Genomic DNA, 16,073 nt, shown 5'->3' with positions numbered 1-16,073 from the left:
AAATTATGGCATGGCCATGAGTCATCCTCACGATTTATAAAAATACGATTATTTATATGTTTGAAACTTTTTGACCACATAATTTCATTTGAGATTGGTTAAAACACCGATCTAACATGGGTTCCGAGTTGTCGTAATCTGAAGCTCAACTAAAATAAGTATGCATATGTCACGTACGTAAATAAAACACACGCATATTTACCGCATATGTAAACTCCACCGAGTTGATTTCAGTTTGAAAGAAACGCAAAATATTTTCATGTTTTGTCGAAATAAATTCGGCGAGCTCATCACGTGTGTCTATTTCCTTGATTGTCTTAATTAGCTCCAGACCCATATCTGAAGAACGCAAGGTATTGATGCTACGCTCAATAACGGCTTTTGCGTCGGACTCCACACCTTCCAGCCGACGATTGAATGTTTCCAGTGTATGTTCCCAATTCTCATAGTTGCCTGGCCGGAAAATATCATAGTCAACACTAGAAAGCATATCATCCAGCAGACGATAGACTTTCTTCATCAAATCATCCACAATGGATGGATCGGTAATGAGCGCCTTGAGACGATGGCCGAAGAGATTCTCATACTGTATAAAAACGCGTCCAATATAAGCGATATCTTGACTTATGTGACATATATGATCGACCTCGGAGAATAGCGTCTGACGGTCGAACTCCCAACGTGAGCCGACACCAGAGCTTTCGATGTACGAACGGCTGGCGAGATAGGCGCTCTTCCAGCAGCGCAACAAATTGGCGCAATTTGTGGCGGTCTCGTAGGTGTATTTCGCAGAGCGGCTGAAATGAGAAAGGTGTAAGGGTTATGAGCGATGTGGGAGAAATTGAAAAATATACAGTTAGAATAGATTTGGTACACTGAGATTTTGTAGTACTTAAGGCTTGTAAAAGAATACTGTCACAAAAGTGAAGAAGCTATTCAAATGTTGCTACCACTCAAACGGAAATAAGAATGGTGAAGCAGAATAGGAAAAGCAGAAGACCAAATACAATCGTATTTTTACAGGAATCTCAACCGAAGTGGTATTTGCATGCGACACGACAGCAGCAGCGCCGAAATTGCATTTCGCCAAGTGTTTGGTTAAATTTTTTCAACAGGAAACGCGCGCGTTGCAACCGTCAGCTGCCGGCAAGTGGCAGGTAGCTGTCTGTGTGCTCAGGAGGAAGCAGTCGACACAACACTTGCAATATCCGCCTTGTGGACTCATCCCTACTACACGAAGCACTCGTCGTGCAAGTACCACAACATACAAGTCAAGTATTTTCGAAAGTAAATCGACAGGAAAATCGCCTCTGACAGTTGTCATGTGCAGTGCCAGCTATATACTCTACTCTACTACAGCTATAACGAGGAGCACAAGCATTTAGCTCTCTACGACATTCCGATGGTTTGGCAATATGCTCAGCTGCTTGAAGTTAAATTTAATTTTTACGCTTGGCATAAGCGCTCCACGTTGCCATCAGAACTTACCTGAAAATGTGTTCAAAGCAGATGATGCGCTTGACTTTCTGTATGAAGACATTGGAGATTTGGCAGAGCAGAACTTGCATTTTGTCGTCGCGGCAGTAGTAGCTGGACATGGTCCAGATGTGGCGTAGGCCCACCATTACGTTGGGTATGAGTAGCGTTGTCATCTTGAAGCTTTCGTAGTCCCGAATTTTCTGTGTAAGAAAAGAGAATGATCGAGTAATAAATGTGTATATACCGACTAAAGATTCTTTACCTCTAAGTAATCGGTGATGGTGGAAATATAATCTGAATTCTCTTTGGAGAGGTGGTAGTGCTCCTGCAAGACATTCATGAAATCATCCCAACGTTTGATCATGGGCGAATCGGCATTTCGCAGTATATCTGAGTTCAATAAATATATATTTGAATATAATTCTTTAAATTTGACATTAGACGCACCCAAAACTGTTAACACAAACTCCGACTTCAATTGTTCTAAAGCGGTGTACAGCTCGATTTCACCATGATGCCAGATGCGGTATGCGGCCATTGGTGTGAACTCATCCAGTTGCTGGTAGCAGTTCATATTTTACTATAAAATTCATACCTATATAAAACTCTGCTTACCATATCCTTCAATGCTTTGATACGACCCTGCAGAAAATAGATCCAACCGTGCACGATATCCTCCAATATTTCCAGCGAGTATGTTGGTATCAAATCAAGTTTCTTTGCATCCACTGGTATCTTTACTTTCGACTCCTCAAATTCGACATCCTCTTGCCCCGGCGCTGCATAGCTGGTGGGCAAATCAAATGCGCGCATACAGTGCTTCGTGGTCCATTCCACTTCGCCCTCGAACTCATTCAGCTCTTTGAGTAGATTTTCCTGGTACGGCGGTAGCTTCTCCACAGCGCTTTCCTCCTCGAGGCGTTGCCGTTCGATTGCCTCGTTCGTCTCGCGCAATAATTGTTCCCAGCGTTCGGCAATCGTCAGTTTGGGTTTCTCGGGTTCCTCTGATAATTAAAAGTGTATAATTGAAATGAGTAAAATCCCGCAGGTTAGGCATGCGAATGAGTTGAAGGCGGTTGCCAGATTGGTGGGCAGATAGCGATGGACTACTGAAGGCTGGCTGCAAACCACCATCAGCAGCAGCACATCAAACGCATATTAAACAACCCAAATCAGGGTGTGCTGACAACGCTGATGACAGCTTGACTTGTTGACATTGTAACCCTGGGGACTAAGCGCAGCGAAAATGCTACACATTGGTGTCCCTTAGTGTTAGCAGCCGCGCGCAAATAGCAGTTTACGGTATTTCGTAGTATTACCGCTTTAATTAGTTACCGCAACTCGGCAGTCACCACCTACTCAATAGTTTTTGTTTTATTCAACACCTACCCATTTGTTCGGAGGATGAAGTAGAGCCAACATCGTCGGGCTTCGCGGCCACCTCTTCCTCCTCATCCTCATCTTCATCATCAGGTGCGTCGCCTTGGCCGTCCACGCTCTTTTTGCCTTTTCCTTTTATTAAAGACACCTTTTTGAGCTTCTCCAGTTTTCTGTGAGGCGGGTTTTTGTGATTTTCATTTTGATTTTTATTGTTGTTTTGTTAGATTTCCGCATTGAGATTTCATGAAACAATTCAATAATAATAATTATTGTTGAAACCGTCAAGCGGCCGAAAAGGTTTAAAGTCACCGCAGAAAAGCGGATTTGCTACATTGGCTTACAAAGCGAATACAGCAGCAAAATAAATAAGCGAAATTAACCAGCGTGAGTAAAAAAAACGTTGTTCGAGCGGAAAGGGTTGAAAAGCAAAATGGCAAATGAAGAATTTGTTTAATGAAACAAAAAGAAATGAATGAAAATTAAGTTGGATGTAATGAAAATCTACAGATAAGCGAAAGGCAACAACACGCAACAACAATCAACCGTTTGACCAAGCGGTGTGCGGTGTGGTGAGCGGAAGTTGGAGGAAAAATGCAATCAACATTTTTGCCCAATGTATGATAAAAGGCGAAAAGCGCTCGGTTTGTTTTTAGTGGGTGTGGCTGAAAGGGTTATTATGTGTTTTTTTTGGTTCGTAGATATCAAGCTCTCAGAGTATAGGTTTCGAAAAACCCTTGGTAAATGAAATTTAGTTTTGCAACTTATTAGATTCAGAACATTAGAGCATATTTTCTAAAAATGAATAAATCAGAGAAATGTGTTTTGAATCATAGGTTATATAAAACATATCCCAGACAGGTTCATAAAGCGATATTTTCAAATAAAGATTATAATTTTAGTCTCTAGGTAGACTTGTTAAGTTGGAATACTTAGTAAAGTGTTGAGTTAAGGTCCTTGCGTAAAAATATATAAAGGTAAAACGCTCAAAGAACCCCTTTTCAGAACCTGTAATCTAATTTAAATTGCCTGGCTTGCTTTTAAATGGGACATTATTTGACCCGAAAGTTTGAAAAATGCTTGTTGTTAAAGGCAAATAAGTATTGAAGTTTAAGTAACTGAGTTAAATTTTATACATAATTGGCCTTGTTCTACCTTGTTCTGCTCTTTGACTGTTACGGATGTTTATATGAACCTTTTTGACAACAATTTCACAGCGGTTCGGTTGGAACCCTGAAGTAACTCGGGTCCTGAGTTATTGTAATCGTGATATAATGGATCACAAGTTCTCACAAGAATGAAATTCATGAGCCAAATAGTGATCCTAGAGAGTTCTTATAGTTGTCTGAAATCTGATTTATTGTCGTCATGTTTCATTAAGTTGTCCCCATATAAGAACGTATTGAAGAAAAGTGAGAAAAACCCATCTTCAAGATTCAACAAACAATTAAAGAACACACTTATTAACTCTCGTCATGCATTATTTGCTTTAAGGTCTCTGTCAAATTTAAAGCTTGAACGGACATTTTGACTTCTTATGTATTTAAACACTTAAAGTCAACAAATTATTAATCTACCCCAACAAAAGTACAAACAGCAAAAATAAACACCGTTACAACTGTAACCAGTTAGTGGCTAAAGGTGTGGGTTAGCGGAAAAAATACGATTAAAAATACAGAACAAAGGGAAATCCTTATCGGATGCACCGTAATTTATGTGCGAAAAGGGTAAATGTAAAATACCAATGGATTTCAGAAAGGAAATAAACAAACCGGAAAAAATGGCAGGCGAACGCCGTCTGAGCGCTGAACGATGTGAAGCTGCCGTTTGAGGGGGTGTAAGAAATACACAATGCCCGACTGTGATTAAAAAAAAGACTCACAAAGAATACATAAAAAAGGAAGAAAGCAAGCATGATAACAAAAACAATGTTTAAATGAAAAGAATGTAGCCAATAAAAGCGACAAGCGGTGCGTCGTAAGCGGGTGGCAATCAACGCGACGAACACTAAAGTTGTCGACTGCCAACGCTGCTACTGTTCTCGTGTTTTCGCTACTAATACATACTTTTTCTGTTTAAGTGCGCGCAAACGGAATTCCGAGGGCTTTGACAACTCCAGCAAACCGGGTCCTGTCTCTTTGACTTCACCCGAACCGGCACCGGGACCCGCGCATATATTCTCATCGGCATTCGTTTGCTTGTCATCGAATTTCGGTTCGCGAAATTGAAATTGAATAGCTTTGCGGCCAACCTGCAAACAAAAACAACAGCAACAACAATAATAATAGTGAGTGTTAAATAGCAGCAGAGTGCGCGCACATAAGCTCTAAGCTCATGAAAGGGTTCACTGTGTGTGTGTGTGGCGTTGACTTGGGGTTTGGCTGCGCCGCGACCGCAGCTTACAATATTTTAATTTCTAATTGATTTGCTTCGATAATTTTGCGACGAGTTGACTTATGGCCGCCGACTGTGTCGGGCAATTTGAGGAGAATTTTAATTTATTTTCCAACGAAGCGCAGCAAAAGGCCAATAATGGCGGCGCAAAAGCTCACGCAGCGCGTGTCAGCCGTAAGACGCTTTGAAGGCAGCAGACTGCGGGCGGCAACCGGCGACGGGTTAACAAAGGTTCGTTACCCAACAAAAAGTCTAATAACCGCACGAAATTGGCGCAATGACGGCGCAAAATTTCTATTTTCCTATGCAAAGCCAATATGTCACATTGAGGGGGCAACGCGAAGAGACCGAAAAAAACCGTAATACATCGAAAGACTGAGCGACCGCGCGCCCCCGACGCAGTCTTGCGGAAAATCGCGCCGGATTGGAGTCGAGTGGTGGAGAATTTGATAGATGGCTGTGTTACTATGGAATTAATTACAATTCGCCACTTCATTACGTTTCGAAATAATCGAGCTGAGCGGTGGTAAGCACAGCTTTGATTAATTGAAAACTGAATATGCGCGCAGAAAATGCCAGTGAGAGTCAGTGAGCGAATGCAAAATGGTTAACGGTAAATGGTTGTGTCGGTGTGCGCCAAACCCTGACTGGCAGCTCAGCACCTTTTGGCGGTGAGGAAGGGAGAACGGTAATGCTGGAAATTAAAATTGCATAGATTAATTTTAGTAGCGCTCGTCAATACCTTTTTTCCATTATTCTTCATTCTATTTACCCCAGCGTTTCGTTACTTTACTTTCTTCCGAAGCACACACAGCGCTACCGTTACCCGCAAAGTCCAGTCGTCTCAAAATCAGCGTTATATTTCACTGATTGCTTCTCACTTTATTCTCATTGTGCGCATTTTCGATTATCTTTCGACAATTTGTGTACAATTCATCATTGCATTGTTAGTGCCCCGCATACATGTGTGTTAGCGAGTATGTGTGTTCGATTGGCCAATCAATTATAACGAAACTTACCAAATTCAAATCACTCTGCAACGAATTAATCACAGCACCATTTATGGTGCCAACAATAAAGTATTTCGGCATCTCCGCAAAGCATTCAGCGCGATTGTAGAAACTACCTGTGAATGAGTGAACATTTGTTGAAGGTCAACAGCAGTTGAGTGGTAATCAAATATGAATGATATGAGCGTTCGCATTCGTGATGAACCGAAAGCAATAAGTGTGCGATGCATAGAGTTAATAATTGCATTAATATTAAACGATTATAAACACGTGTCCATAAAGCATATTAAATCAGGTGAAACTTATTTTCGTACATATGTATATCTCTGTTTTTGAAGGAATACGTGGGTTAGATTCTATATTTCTCATCCCTGTCTTTTGACTTCTGACCTACATATATTAGTGATGCCTACAATGACTTAAAAGTACTCTTCTGAGTATCGAGAAGAATTGAATACCGACTGTCTGTCCGTCCGATCGTGTAAGATAAGTTTCAACAAACCTTAGTACAAATATTTCTTAGCACTCTGAGGAGGTTGGTATCAAAGATAGATAAAATAAGCTTCTTTGGTATTTGTATGTGCATAACTGTATTCACGTCGCCGTAGAGCTCATACAGTTCATGGTTCCATCTTCAGTATAAAGTTCTTGGGGGAAAACAGTTCTCTCACCGCGGTTCGTCTTCATCCATGTTTCTGCGCCGTATAAAAGAATTACGAAGAACTTAGAGAGCAAATGGTTTATTCATCAAGAGCATGTTTTGGCAAATGTTCTGCCCTTCATCTCCAAACTTCGATTGTTGGTGGCATTTATGCTGATTTCGAACTAGACAAAGCCCTTCACATAATATCACTTTTTCCAGCATCAGAACCACCCTATCTAAAACCAAGTCTGGTATCGAATAGTTCGGAGAGACTCTTTCAGATTTTGACTAGGACCCCTAATTTGATCTCTTATAGCACAAAACCTTATAAAGGCCATTATATTACCAGAAAATGAGTATGTGGAGTATTATTTATTTCATAAAGTTTTACTTACGTATGCCATATGGATCTTTACGCAGTACATATACGTATTTAATGTTCGGATCAAGATTGCTAGAGTCAATATCACCAAAGTGGCAGTGGACACGTGGAGTCTTTACGTACTCCTGTACTGTTTTCTGTAAAAAGAAAATAGATAAGTGGTAAAATATGTTACGAGCTTAAGCTTAATGAGCTTTTACAAAGTAAGAGCTTTTTTGAGCACCTCAATAAATGTTCTTCCTGCCTGCTTTATGTACTGATATGGGAGGTATTTGCAGGTATTTGTAGATTTATGAACCATGTAACCGATGATAATGTATATATCACTTACATTGAAATTAAAATAGTTTCTCCCGATACTTCACATTAACTCATTATTAAAAACAAACTTGACCATTAATCTTACATCAACAACTCTCACATTAGCCTTGAAAATACTTTGAGTAAGTAAATCCAAATGAACTTCTTTAACACTTCTAGGCATATTCACAAATATTAACGCACCAACATTCGAGATCGAACTTATAGTTGCAAATGATTTGTGCATATTTGCATAACTTTATGGGGAAATTCCAACAAAAAAGTGCCAGAAGAAACACTGAACTAGCAATGGGTTGCCAAAGTTAAACACTGAGGTATCGAATTTGCATGCAAAAGAATTGGAAATCAACGCAGAAGAGCATATTAGCAGTTTGAAGGTAATGCACAAATAGCAAACTGGTAGCAAAACATACACTCAAAAATACAGGAATATATATTATGTTATACACAAATTGACTCACCTTCACTTCCACATATCTGATTGTTGGCTTCTGTGTCGTTCTTCGGCGTGTGCTGCGTCGCTTCTTCTTGCCACCTTTTTTGCTGGCGGTTTCTGTGATTGTTGTTGTTGGGTTTTCATCAAATTCGTTGGTTTGATGGACGTAGTGCAGAGATTGGTATGGAAAAATTAGAAAAGCATAAAATTATTAATTTATGCACTTACATGCCACAGCAAAGAGAATCGAGCCGACACCGAAGCCACAGTAATCGGAGATAGAAAGTAATAAAAGCTGAATGCAGAGAAAAGAGAAAAGCTTTGTGACAGCTGTAGCTTTAGGCGGCTCGAGTGTGCGCTGTGTGTACTTTGGTCATTGCTATTGTAGTTTCGAATTAAGTGAACACTGTGCAAATGGCTTTGTTGCAAGTTTTGTGTGGCAACTTGCAGCAGTTGGCCGGCGCTGTGAAGCCAAGCTAGCCACTTTAAATGAAAATGAACAGGAATATGAAAATCAAAAGGGCTTCCGAGATGGAAAAAGTTGAAATGGAAAAATTTGCCAAATCGCAAGCTAAATAAAAAGAAGTAGGGTAGGACTCACTTCGGGTGGGACGGAATGTTTTCTAAATGGTAATAGTTAATATTAAGTTTTGGTGATCGAAAATTAATTGTAATTCAAATTAGGTTTCTTAGAAGAGATATACTTGAGGAAAATTATGTTACCGTTATACTCAATGTGTGTATTATTGTACCGCTAAATCATCATTTCCGTTATAATACATTTTTAGCTTAATTTTTTCGCTTCTTCTCGGATTATTTCTTGATGTTATCCAAGAAATGAAGAGTCTTATTATGTTTAAGGGGATTCAGGAGCGAAATTTTGTATTGGTCCAAGTTAAAATTAAAGATCTAGCGATTGCTAAATTATAGTGATCTAGAGATCCTGAGACCAAGGCACGCCTGAATAAAACGATTTTAAACTCAAATATAAATGAATCTCATTCAATAACAATCGTTCTAATACCATTTACCGTTAAGTGAATCAACCCATAATACCCTTGATTTTATACTACACCTGGGTATAAAAGTATGAGTGAAGCTTGTAACTAAAACTTGATGAAAGCAGATTGAATGCAATATGAAAACATTGTCATGACAGCGACGTCGGCAGATAGTTCGGGAAGAAGAAGCATTCAATATTAACATATATGAAAATCAACTCAATCATGTTGCATAATCGGCAACGCTTGCTAGACGACGGTGCAGAGCTGAAAGCGGATGTGTGATTACCATTTAGATAGACGTCACTTGAATTTATGCAGCACATGGCGTTGCATGCAGCGTGTATATATGTATGTATGCAAGTGTGTGTGAAGTGAGAGCTTCGTAAATTGCTAAAGATTCTGACAATTGTGACGTTCACGCGCACTGACGCTGTAAGGCGAAATAATCATCACTTTAGCGAGCAAAGTTCTCGAACACACGCACACACACACACAGCCATAGACATACGTACGCACACACAGCAGGCATACCAAAAAGTTGCATCCTTCACCGTCGGTGGCGGCGGCGGCTGTGGCGGTATGCCACAACTTTGGCAAGCAATGTTAGTAATTTACAACGTTGCAAGTTTGAATGTGCTGCATAAACTACTTTTGACTGCTGAGCTGAGCTACGGCATTCGCCTTCACGCGACTTCAAAGCACACCTTCGCCTCACCTCACCTCGTCTCGTCAAGGCCAAGCCGCACAAATCGAAAGGCTGCGTAATTTTTGGCAGCATCACCACTGCATTGTGCGAGGTGTTTCGCCAAGTAAAATGCAACGCTTTTAGATGATGATGCTGCAACGTTGCAACCGAAACACCCGCCAAGGCGCACTTAGCGGCAATTAGTTGTGGCAAGAATGCGCTGCCACATAGTGGCAACATCAAGATTAACTAACGGCAATGTCCATTTCATTTTCGCCAACCACAAATTGGATGCAACCACGGCGCAATGTGCAACAAGGACAAAGTCGGCAATAATTCAACGAATCAAAGCAGGAAGAAAAGCAAAAGTGCAAAAGCGAGGGAGAGAAAAAGATAAGATTTAGAAATGCAAAACTAACAGTAAAACAAAAGTGCGAAAATAGTGAAAATTACAACGAAAAAAAAATAAAGTAGAAGAAGAAGCAGCATTATGCAAAGATGAATAGTTAAGAATCAGCGCTGTAAAAGTTTTCTCATAATTACCATCGTCATCTTCATCATCGCTGGCTGTTTGTCATGGCAAAGAGGATAGGGAAAAATGTTATATGTTTGTTATGTAAATTTAAGCTTGTTTTTAGTGTTGTAATTATATGTATTTTTATTATTTAAGGAAATATTTAAAAATTTCATGATCTATAGTTCCTCAGTAACATAACCACGTTGGTTATATTAAAAATAGCTTACCGGTTCTAACCGAGCTGACAGCGCTTTGTACGCCTTCATCGGGACTTTCGCCTTCAAATTCTGTAGTCTGACCACCCTCTGTTGTTGTAGTTGGCGCTACACTTGTGCCACCATCGGTATCGGTGATGCCACCTGTCTCGCCGGGTGATTCTTCGTCCGTCGTGGGTTGTGCTGATGGTGCTGACGGCGCTGACGGCGCTGCCGCATGTTTGGCAGCTTTACCTTTGCCAGCTTCATAAAAATATAAAAAAAAATATATATATTTTTTTTATGCTGATAAAATGGTATAAATTCCTTATAATTAATATGATTAATAACACATTTTTGTTTATGAGTATAATGGCGGCGGCACACAGAGAAACTAAGAAAAATGAGAAAAATGGTATTAAATCATTTCGAATAACTCACCTTTGGGTGGCGGTTTGCCTTTCTTTTTACCAGCCTTTTCGAACTTTGAAATTCTTGGTGGTGGTGGCTCAATTACTAAAAAAATCAAAATAGTATATATATTATAGATTAATAAATGATTAATTATTATATATGCAAAAATATTTTCAATTTATTATTATACTCTCGCAACATGTTGTACAGAGTATTATAGTTTTGTTCACATAACGGTTGTTTGTATCACCCAGAAATAAAAGAGTTAGATATGGGGTATATATATATAATGATCAGGATGACGAGTTAAGTTGAAATTCTGATGTCTGTCCGTCCGTCTGTCTGTCTGTCTGTCCGTCTGTCCGTGTAAGCGCTAACTTGAGTAAAAATTTAGATATGTTAATGAAACTTGGAACACATATTCCTTGGCTCCCTGAGGTGAATGGTATTGAAAATGGGCGATATCGGACCACTGCCACGCACACAAAATGGCGAAAACCAAAACCTATACAATGTCATAACTAAGCCATAAATAAAGATATAAAAGTAAAATTTGGTACAAAGGATCGCATTAAGGATGGGCATATTTGGATGCAATTTTTTTTTGAAAAGTAGGGATTTTTGTACATATCTTGCAAACTAATTAAGCTATATATACCAAACTGTAGACGTTTCTTTTAGCTATTTCCTTATACAGTCCAAAAATTAAAAAAAAAATCTGATTATAACCACGGCCACCTCCCATACAAAGGTTATACTGAAATTACTAAAAATGAGTTAACTTACTAACGGAAAAGGTCAAAAACACAAAATTTTACAGAAGAAATGACAGAAGGAAGCCGCACTCAGATTTTTTTACAAAATGTAAAATGGGCGTGGCGTCGCTCACTTATGGGTCAAAAACCATTTCTCAGGAACTACTCGACCGATTTCAATGAAATTCGGTTAGTAATATTTTCCTGACACCCTGACAATAAGGATGAAAAAATGGGCGAGACCGTTTCACAAGCACGCCTACTTCCAATGTAACTCAATTTTGAATTCCACTTTATATACATAAGGAACCAATGAAGATAGCGAAATAAAACATTGCACAAATACTGTATATGATCTGAGTAAGGTTAATTTTTCATCGAAAATATAGGTAATTCTCTCAGATATTTTATTGTAATTCAGAGGGAATTTTGAACAGTTTGTCTCTGAACCAAAAATGGTTAAAATCGGGTCATAACATCCCCTAGATCCCATATACCTAATTATAGGTAATATAAACTTAAGTGAGCGTATAGTCTTTGATGTATTGTATCTTGGTGATGAAAACGAGTGAAATCGGTTCAGGAATTACTTCAGTCCCCATATACTATGTATGATGATTCGTTATTCTATTGAACTTTATGCCGAATATATGGGTCGAAATGTGTTATCTTTATAAAATTACATCAATAAATTGCGACAGTATAAAATGTTCGGTTGCACCCGAACTTCTCCTTTCCTTACTTGTTTTTAATAGTTTGGTTTCTTCCAAAATTTCCAAAAAACAATATTGTTTGAAGCTCTTTAACCAAACTTTGGAGCATAGTGAATCGAACAAACAACTGATATAAATATATGAGATGGAATAGCAACTGGTTATAACATTTTTATGTACTATCTACGCACTGTTTACCATTAATAATAGTAAAAGTTAAAAAAAATGGACTGCATTGTGATTGAACACGACGCTCAACCGAGTTCTTCCCTCAAACTATATACTCTTTGTCACACTATATTGAACGTAATTGGACAATATAATTAGTATACAATTTAATTGTTATTGTTTGTCGGGAATACTAATTTGCAAACTAACCTAACAATTATTTGGGAACTCGCTGCATGCGCACATAAGTTGATATATGTATTTATATTTATATAGAGCACCTTTGATGAACACTTATAGTTCACCACAATACCACAACAAAGTGTGTGTGGAATCAGCACTGAACGGTCGACTAGAACACATGGTTGCTGAGCTGTAGCTACTACACTTGGGGGAACTGCGCCTTGCAACATACACTTACAACACCAGATGTACTCAAATAACTTTGAACTAGTGACGATGTGTTGCTAAGCTGTTGTAATGCCTTCCTTAACTGCCACGAAACGTGCTACCTAGCACCGCTCCTGACAAGCGCTTTCAATTCCCAGCAACAACAAGTACCCGCTTATTTAGTTGCAGAATATTTCGCTGCAGTTGCAAGTTTATGCACCGTTGTTGCTTTGGCGCATTGTTGCACGTGCAAATAACACTTGTAAATAATTGGAGTTGCTGTGTTTTAACAAAGGTTCCTGTGCGAAACTCGCACTCTCTGTCTGATAAGTTTACCTTCCTGTGGCATGTTGCAACAAATGTACGCCAGTGAAACTGGGCCAAGACACAACTGTCAGCGGTGGCACCTGTAGTGTAGGTATTATTGTGGCATGCCCGCTTGCCACTACCAGCTGCTGGCAGCTATCCAACGTTTGTTGTTGCCTGTTGTTGTACGTCAGCTGCAGTCTATCGTCAACTTTGACGCCGAAGCATGGAGTCTGCTGTCTGCAAACTGCTTAACTGCCGCAACATTGCTGTCTATCATACTTAGCTCAGAGTTCGCTCTACTCCTTCGGGGTGAATATGTGTCCATCCTGCTTTACTGCTCTATTTGAGTTACACAACACAGCTAACACAACAAATATTGCCTTGCAACGGCATGCTGTCCATGTCGCATTATGTGGCACATACAATTGCAACGCAGCGCGGACGAGCGAGTGTGTGCAAATGCAAATTGTATGTTTGGTCAGTGTTGAGCTTCATCAGCGTAAATCCCTCAACAGACGTCCACATTAGACACCTTCTGGTGGAGGCCTAAGGGGAAATGTCTATTTCAGCAAGTGTTAAATTTAGCGATGCACACGACCGCTGCTGCTGACCAGCATTCGTGCAACACACACATACATATATGTGAACTAAGGAAGCTCGACGTGCTGGAGCTGCGGCTCAACACCTCTATTGTGGTCATAGTGCGCTATCTGTTTGTGCAGCACTTGCATTGTTTGTTGCAAGCAGGAAATGGAATGGGTCGACTAAGACGATGGCGTACAAAACTTTCAACCACCACAAGAACTTAAGACTCAGGGTGGCTACCGTTCCCACAACCAACTTTGCATACGTGGCTCATGTGGCACAAATGGACTAAGCGCGCACAAGCTCACAATAGACAACCAATTTCATTTCGTTTGCGGCGGTGTGTTTCACAGTCGTTTCTAGTTACAGTTAATCTACCCACCACATGATTTCATTTGTATTATACCCACACACCACACTCCACACTCACCTTCCTCCAGCACTGTGATCTCCTTTTCGACCATCTTGTCATAGTAAGTGCGCCACACAGTCAGCAACACCAATCTGATATCGGAATTGCGCAGACATTTGTCATTCAGAAAGTGTGTGAACTCTTCAAAGTGATTATCTATCAATGCAGTTACACTATCGGGATCGTAGACGCCTATCAGATTGCTGATGATGTAGCGCAGCCACAGCAGTCGGTTATCTAGTTCCAGAGCAAAGTGTGACTCCATAGCTGGTGATGGATTATCGTTGTTAAATTGCATGTGTTGTCTTGTCTGTTGTTATTGTTGTTGTGGTCTGCTTTAGCACAAATCGAATTGGAATCCTCAGATCAGCTCTGACTGCAGTTGTGCAAATGTGTTGCAAGTTGTTGCAGCTGGAAAATGGAAAGCAGGATAAAATCAATCCAATGCACTCGCTAGTATACGTTGTCGTCGTTTTTTTTCCTATTTTTTATTTTTTATTTTTGTGTAAGTAACAATCGTAGCACATGCAAATGAAAAGTTTAAATCAAACTGAAAATCTATCGATTGTCGCTTGCCACATTGACAGCTAAGCCAATTCGAACTGATTCGAAGAAAAGTGGGGCTGAAGAAAAAAGTATACTTCTTTATTAAATGTTCAATATTTCCATAATTAATCGATATTATATACATTCGAAGTATAATATTTTTTTTATCATTGGTTCTTTGAGCTACAAAATTTGTAAAATACCTTAATTAATTTAGATTGAGATCCTTCTTCTTATTGGTATTATTTCAGATTTATTTCTGTATTCAAATCACTATTTTATGTAACCTATTTTTTATAACCTTAGAGAGTGGCATATCGAACATGCATTTAGTATAAATTATAATGATTAAATATGGAAAGAATACCAATCGGCTATGCAAATGAAGCTATTATGCTTTCTTTTATTGAATTCAACTATTTCGTTAACTACGAGAGCAGAGCTCAAGTATAGAGAGTGAAGAAGTGGTGAATCAATCATGACAAATATCTTGATAAAAGTATATAATATAAATATACAGCTAGGACTTACATTACGCCTTTTCATGGATTTTAATAAGTAAATATTAGGAAGCATCGGGCAACGGAAAATCAAATACCTTCATGTCGGGATACTCAGATTTTGCTCCGTATATATACGTATATCTATATTAGCTTATCTCGTACAGAAGAGTGGAGGGAAAAAATATTTTTGGGAACGCTCCTCCCTCCCTCATATCTCATTGATGGTATATTGGTATAGGTCACAGTTACCTGAATGGCATTAATCAACGGCTGGTAAATAAAATAGGCTATAGACCCCCATTTAGTTGATGTACTATATAACAATTAAGAATTTCTAGCGCTCTTCAATACTAGCAGACCGCTACGTTTTTACATAGTTATACACACTCTCTCCCGTACATATGTATGTACTTTGCCTTTTCTTGCGTGAGTTCATTTGAAAAAAGTAAAATGAGGAAAATTCGAACATAAAATAATATTTTATTTGCAATGAGCTAAAACGTGATTACGACCTCTAGTCTTTGGTGTCCGATGTCTTTATCTCTGATTAAGAAGGCGTTGGGAACGCTCAGAGTTCGACGCTCTAGTGCGAGCTTCTATATATTTCTAATATTTTGTTCTTCAAGCCGCTGCACACGCTCCGAACTCGACTCTCAAGCGTGTACTTGGGAGGTTTTGAAATTTTGTTCAGCAAGCAGCTGCGAGCGCTCTTTACTCGACTCTTTGGCACGTGATTGCGATGCAAAGAGAATGACTTGCAAGACGATTTTTAGTTTCAGATTACTCCATCACGGAGTTTTTTGATACCCTCACTTGGGAACTATTTCCAGAAAGTT

At 39.3% G+C, this 16,073-nt stretch overlaps 2 protein-coding genes across 2 annotated transcripts in view; both read right to left on the bottom strand.

The window, feature by feature from the left end:
- LOC105213298 (dynein axonemal heavy chain 10) overlaps positions 1-8,197 on the bottom strand; it is an 84,494-nt gene extending 76,297 nt beyond the window's left edge. Inside the window, exons 1-10 of the mRNA XM_011186010.3 lie at positions 8,068-8,197; positions 7,299-7,422; positions 6,270-6,376; positions 4,923-5,107; positions 2,869-3,029; positions 2,095-2,483; positions 1,927-2,038; positions 1,742-1,869; positions 1,489-1,679; positions 203-797 (exon numbers count right to left, since the gene is read on the bottom strand). Of these exons, the coding sequence (XP_011184312.3) occupies positions 203-797; positions 1,489-1,679; positions 1,742-1,869; positions 1,927-2,038; positions 2,095-2,483; positions 2,869-3,029; positions 4,923-5,107; positions 6,270-6,341 (1,833 nt within the window). The 5' untranslated portion in view covers positions 6,342-6,376; positions 7,299-7,422; positions 8,068-8,197. The remainder of the gene's footprint in view (positions 1-202; positions 798-1,488; positions 1,680-1,741; positions 1,870-1,926; positions 2,039-2,094; positions 2,484-2,868; positions 3,030-4,922; positions 5,108-6,269; positions 6,377-7,298; positions 7,423-8,067) is intronic.
- LOC128922477 (uncharacterized) lies at positions 7,291-14,751 on the bottom strand. Its single transcript, XM_054233053.1, has 5 exons — positions 14,207-14,751; positions 10,884-10,958; positions 10,476-10,706; positions 8,068-8,159; positions 7,291-7,422 (listed from the first exon to the last, which is right to left on the bottom strand). Exons 1-5 carry the CDS (start codon positions 14,484-14,486, stop codon positions 7,291-7,293), a joined length of 810 nt encoding a protein of 269 aa, XP_054089028.1. The 5' UTR covers positions 14,487-14,751.
- Between the last annotated feature and the right edge of the window lie 1,322 nt (positions 14,752-16,073).

This window comes from Zeugodacus cucurbitae, chromosome 2 (assembly GCF_028554725.1).
Source record: "Zeugodacus cucurbitae isolate PBARC_wt_2022May chromosome 2, idZeuCucr1.2, whole genome shotgun sequence".
Lineage (NCBI taxonomy): Eukaryota > Metazoa > Arthropoda > Insecta > Diptera > Tephritidae > Zeugodacus > Zeugodacus cucurbitae.
Note: the sequence above shows the minus strand (reverse complement) of the source record. Positions and strands in the feature narration are given on the sequence as shown.

Coding starts and splice junctions, on each gene's coding strand:
- LOC128922477 (XM_054233053.1), bottom strand. CDS start 14,486: ATGCAATTTAACAACGATAATCCATCACCAGCTATGGAGTCACACTTT. Junction 10,959..14,206: donor GATCACAGTGCTGGAGGAAG/GTGAGTGTGGAG, acceptor TGATTTTTTTAG/TAATTGAGCCACCACCACCA. Junction 7,423..8,067: donor TCAGATATGTGGAAGTGAAG/GTGAGTCAATTT, acceptor TTCTTTTTACAG/AAAACAGTACAGGAGTACGT.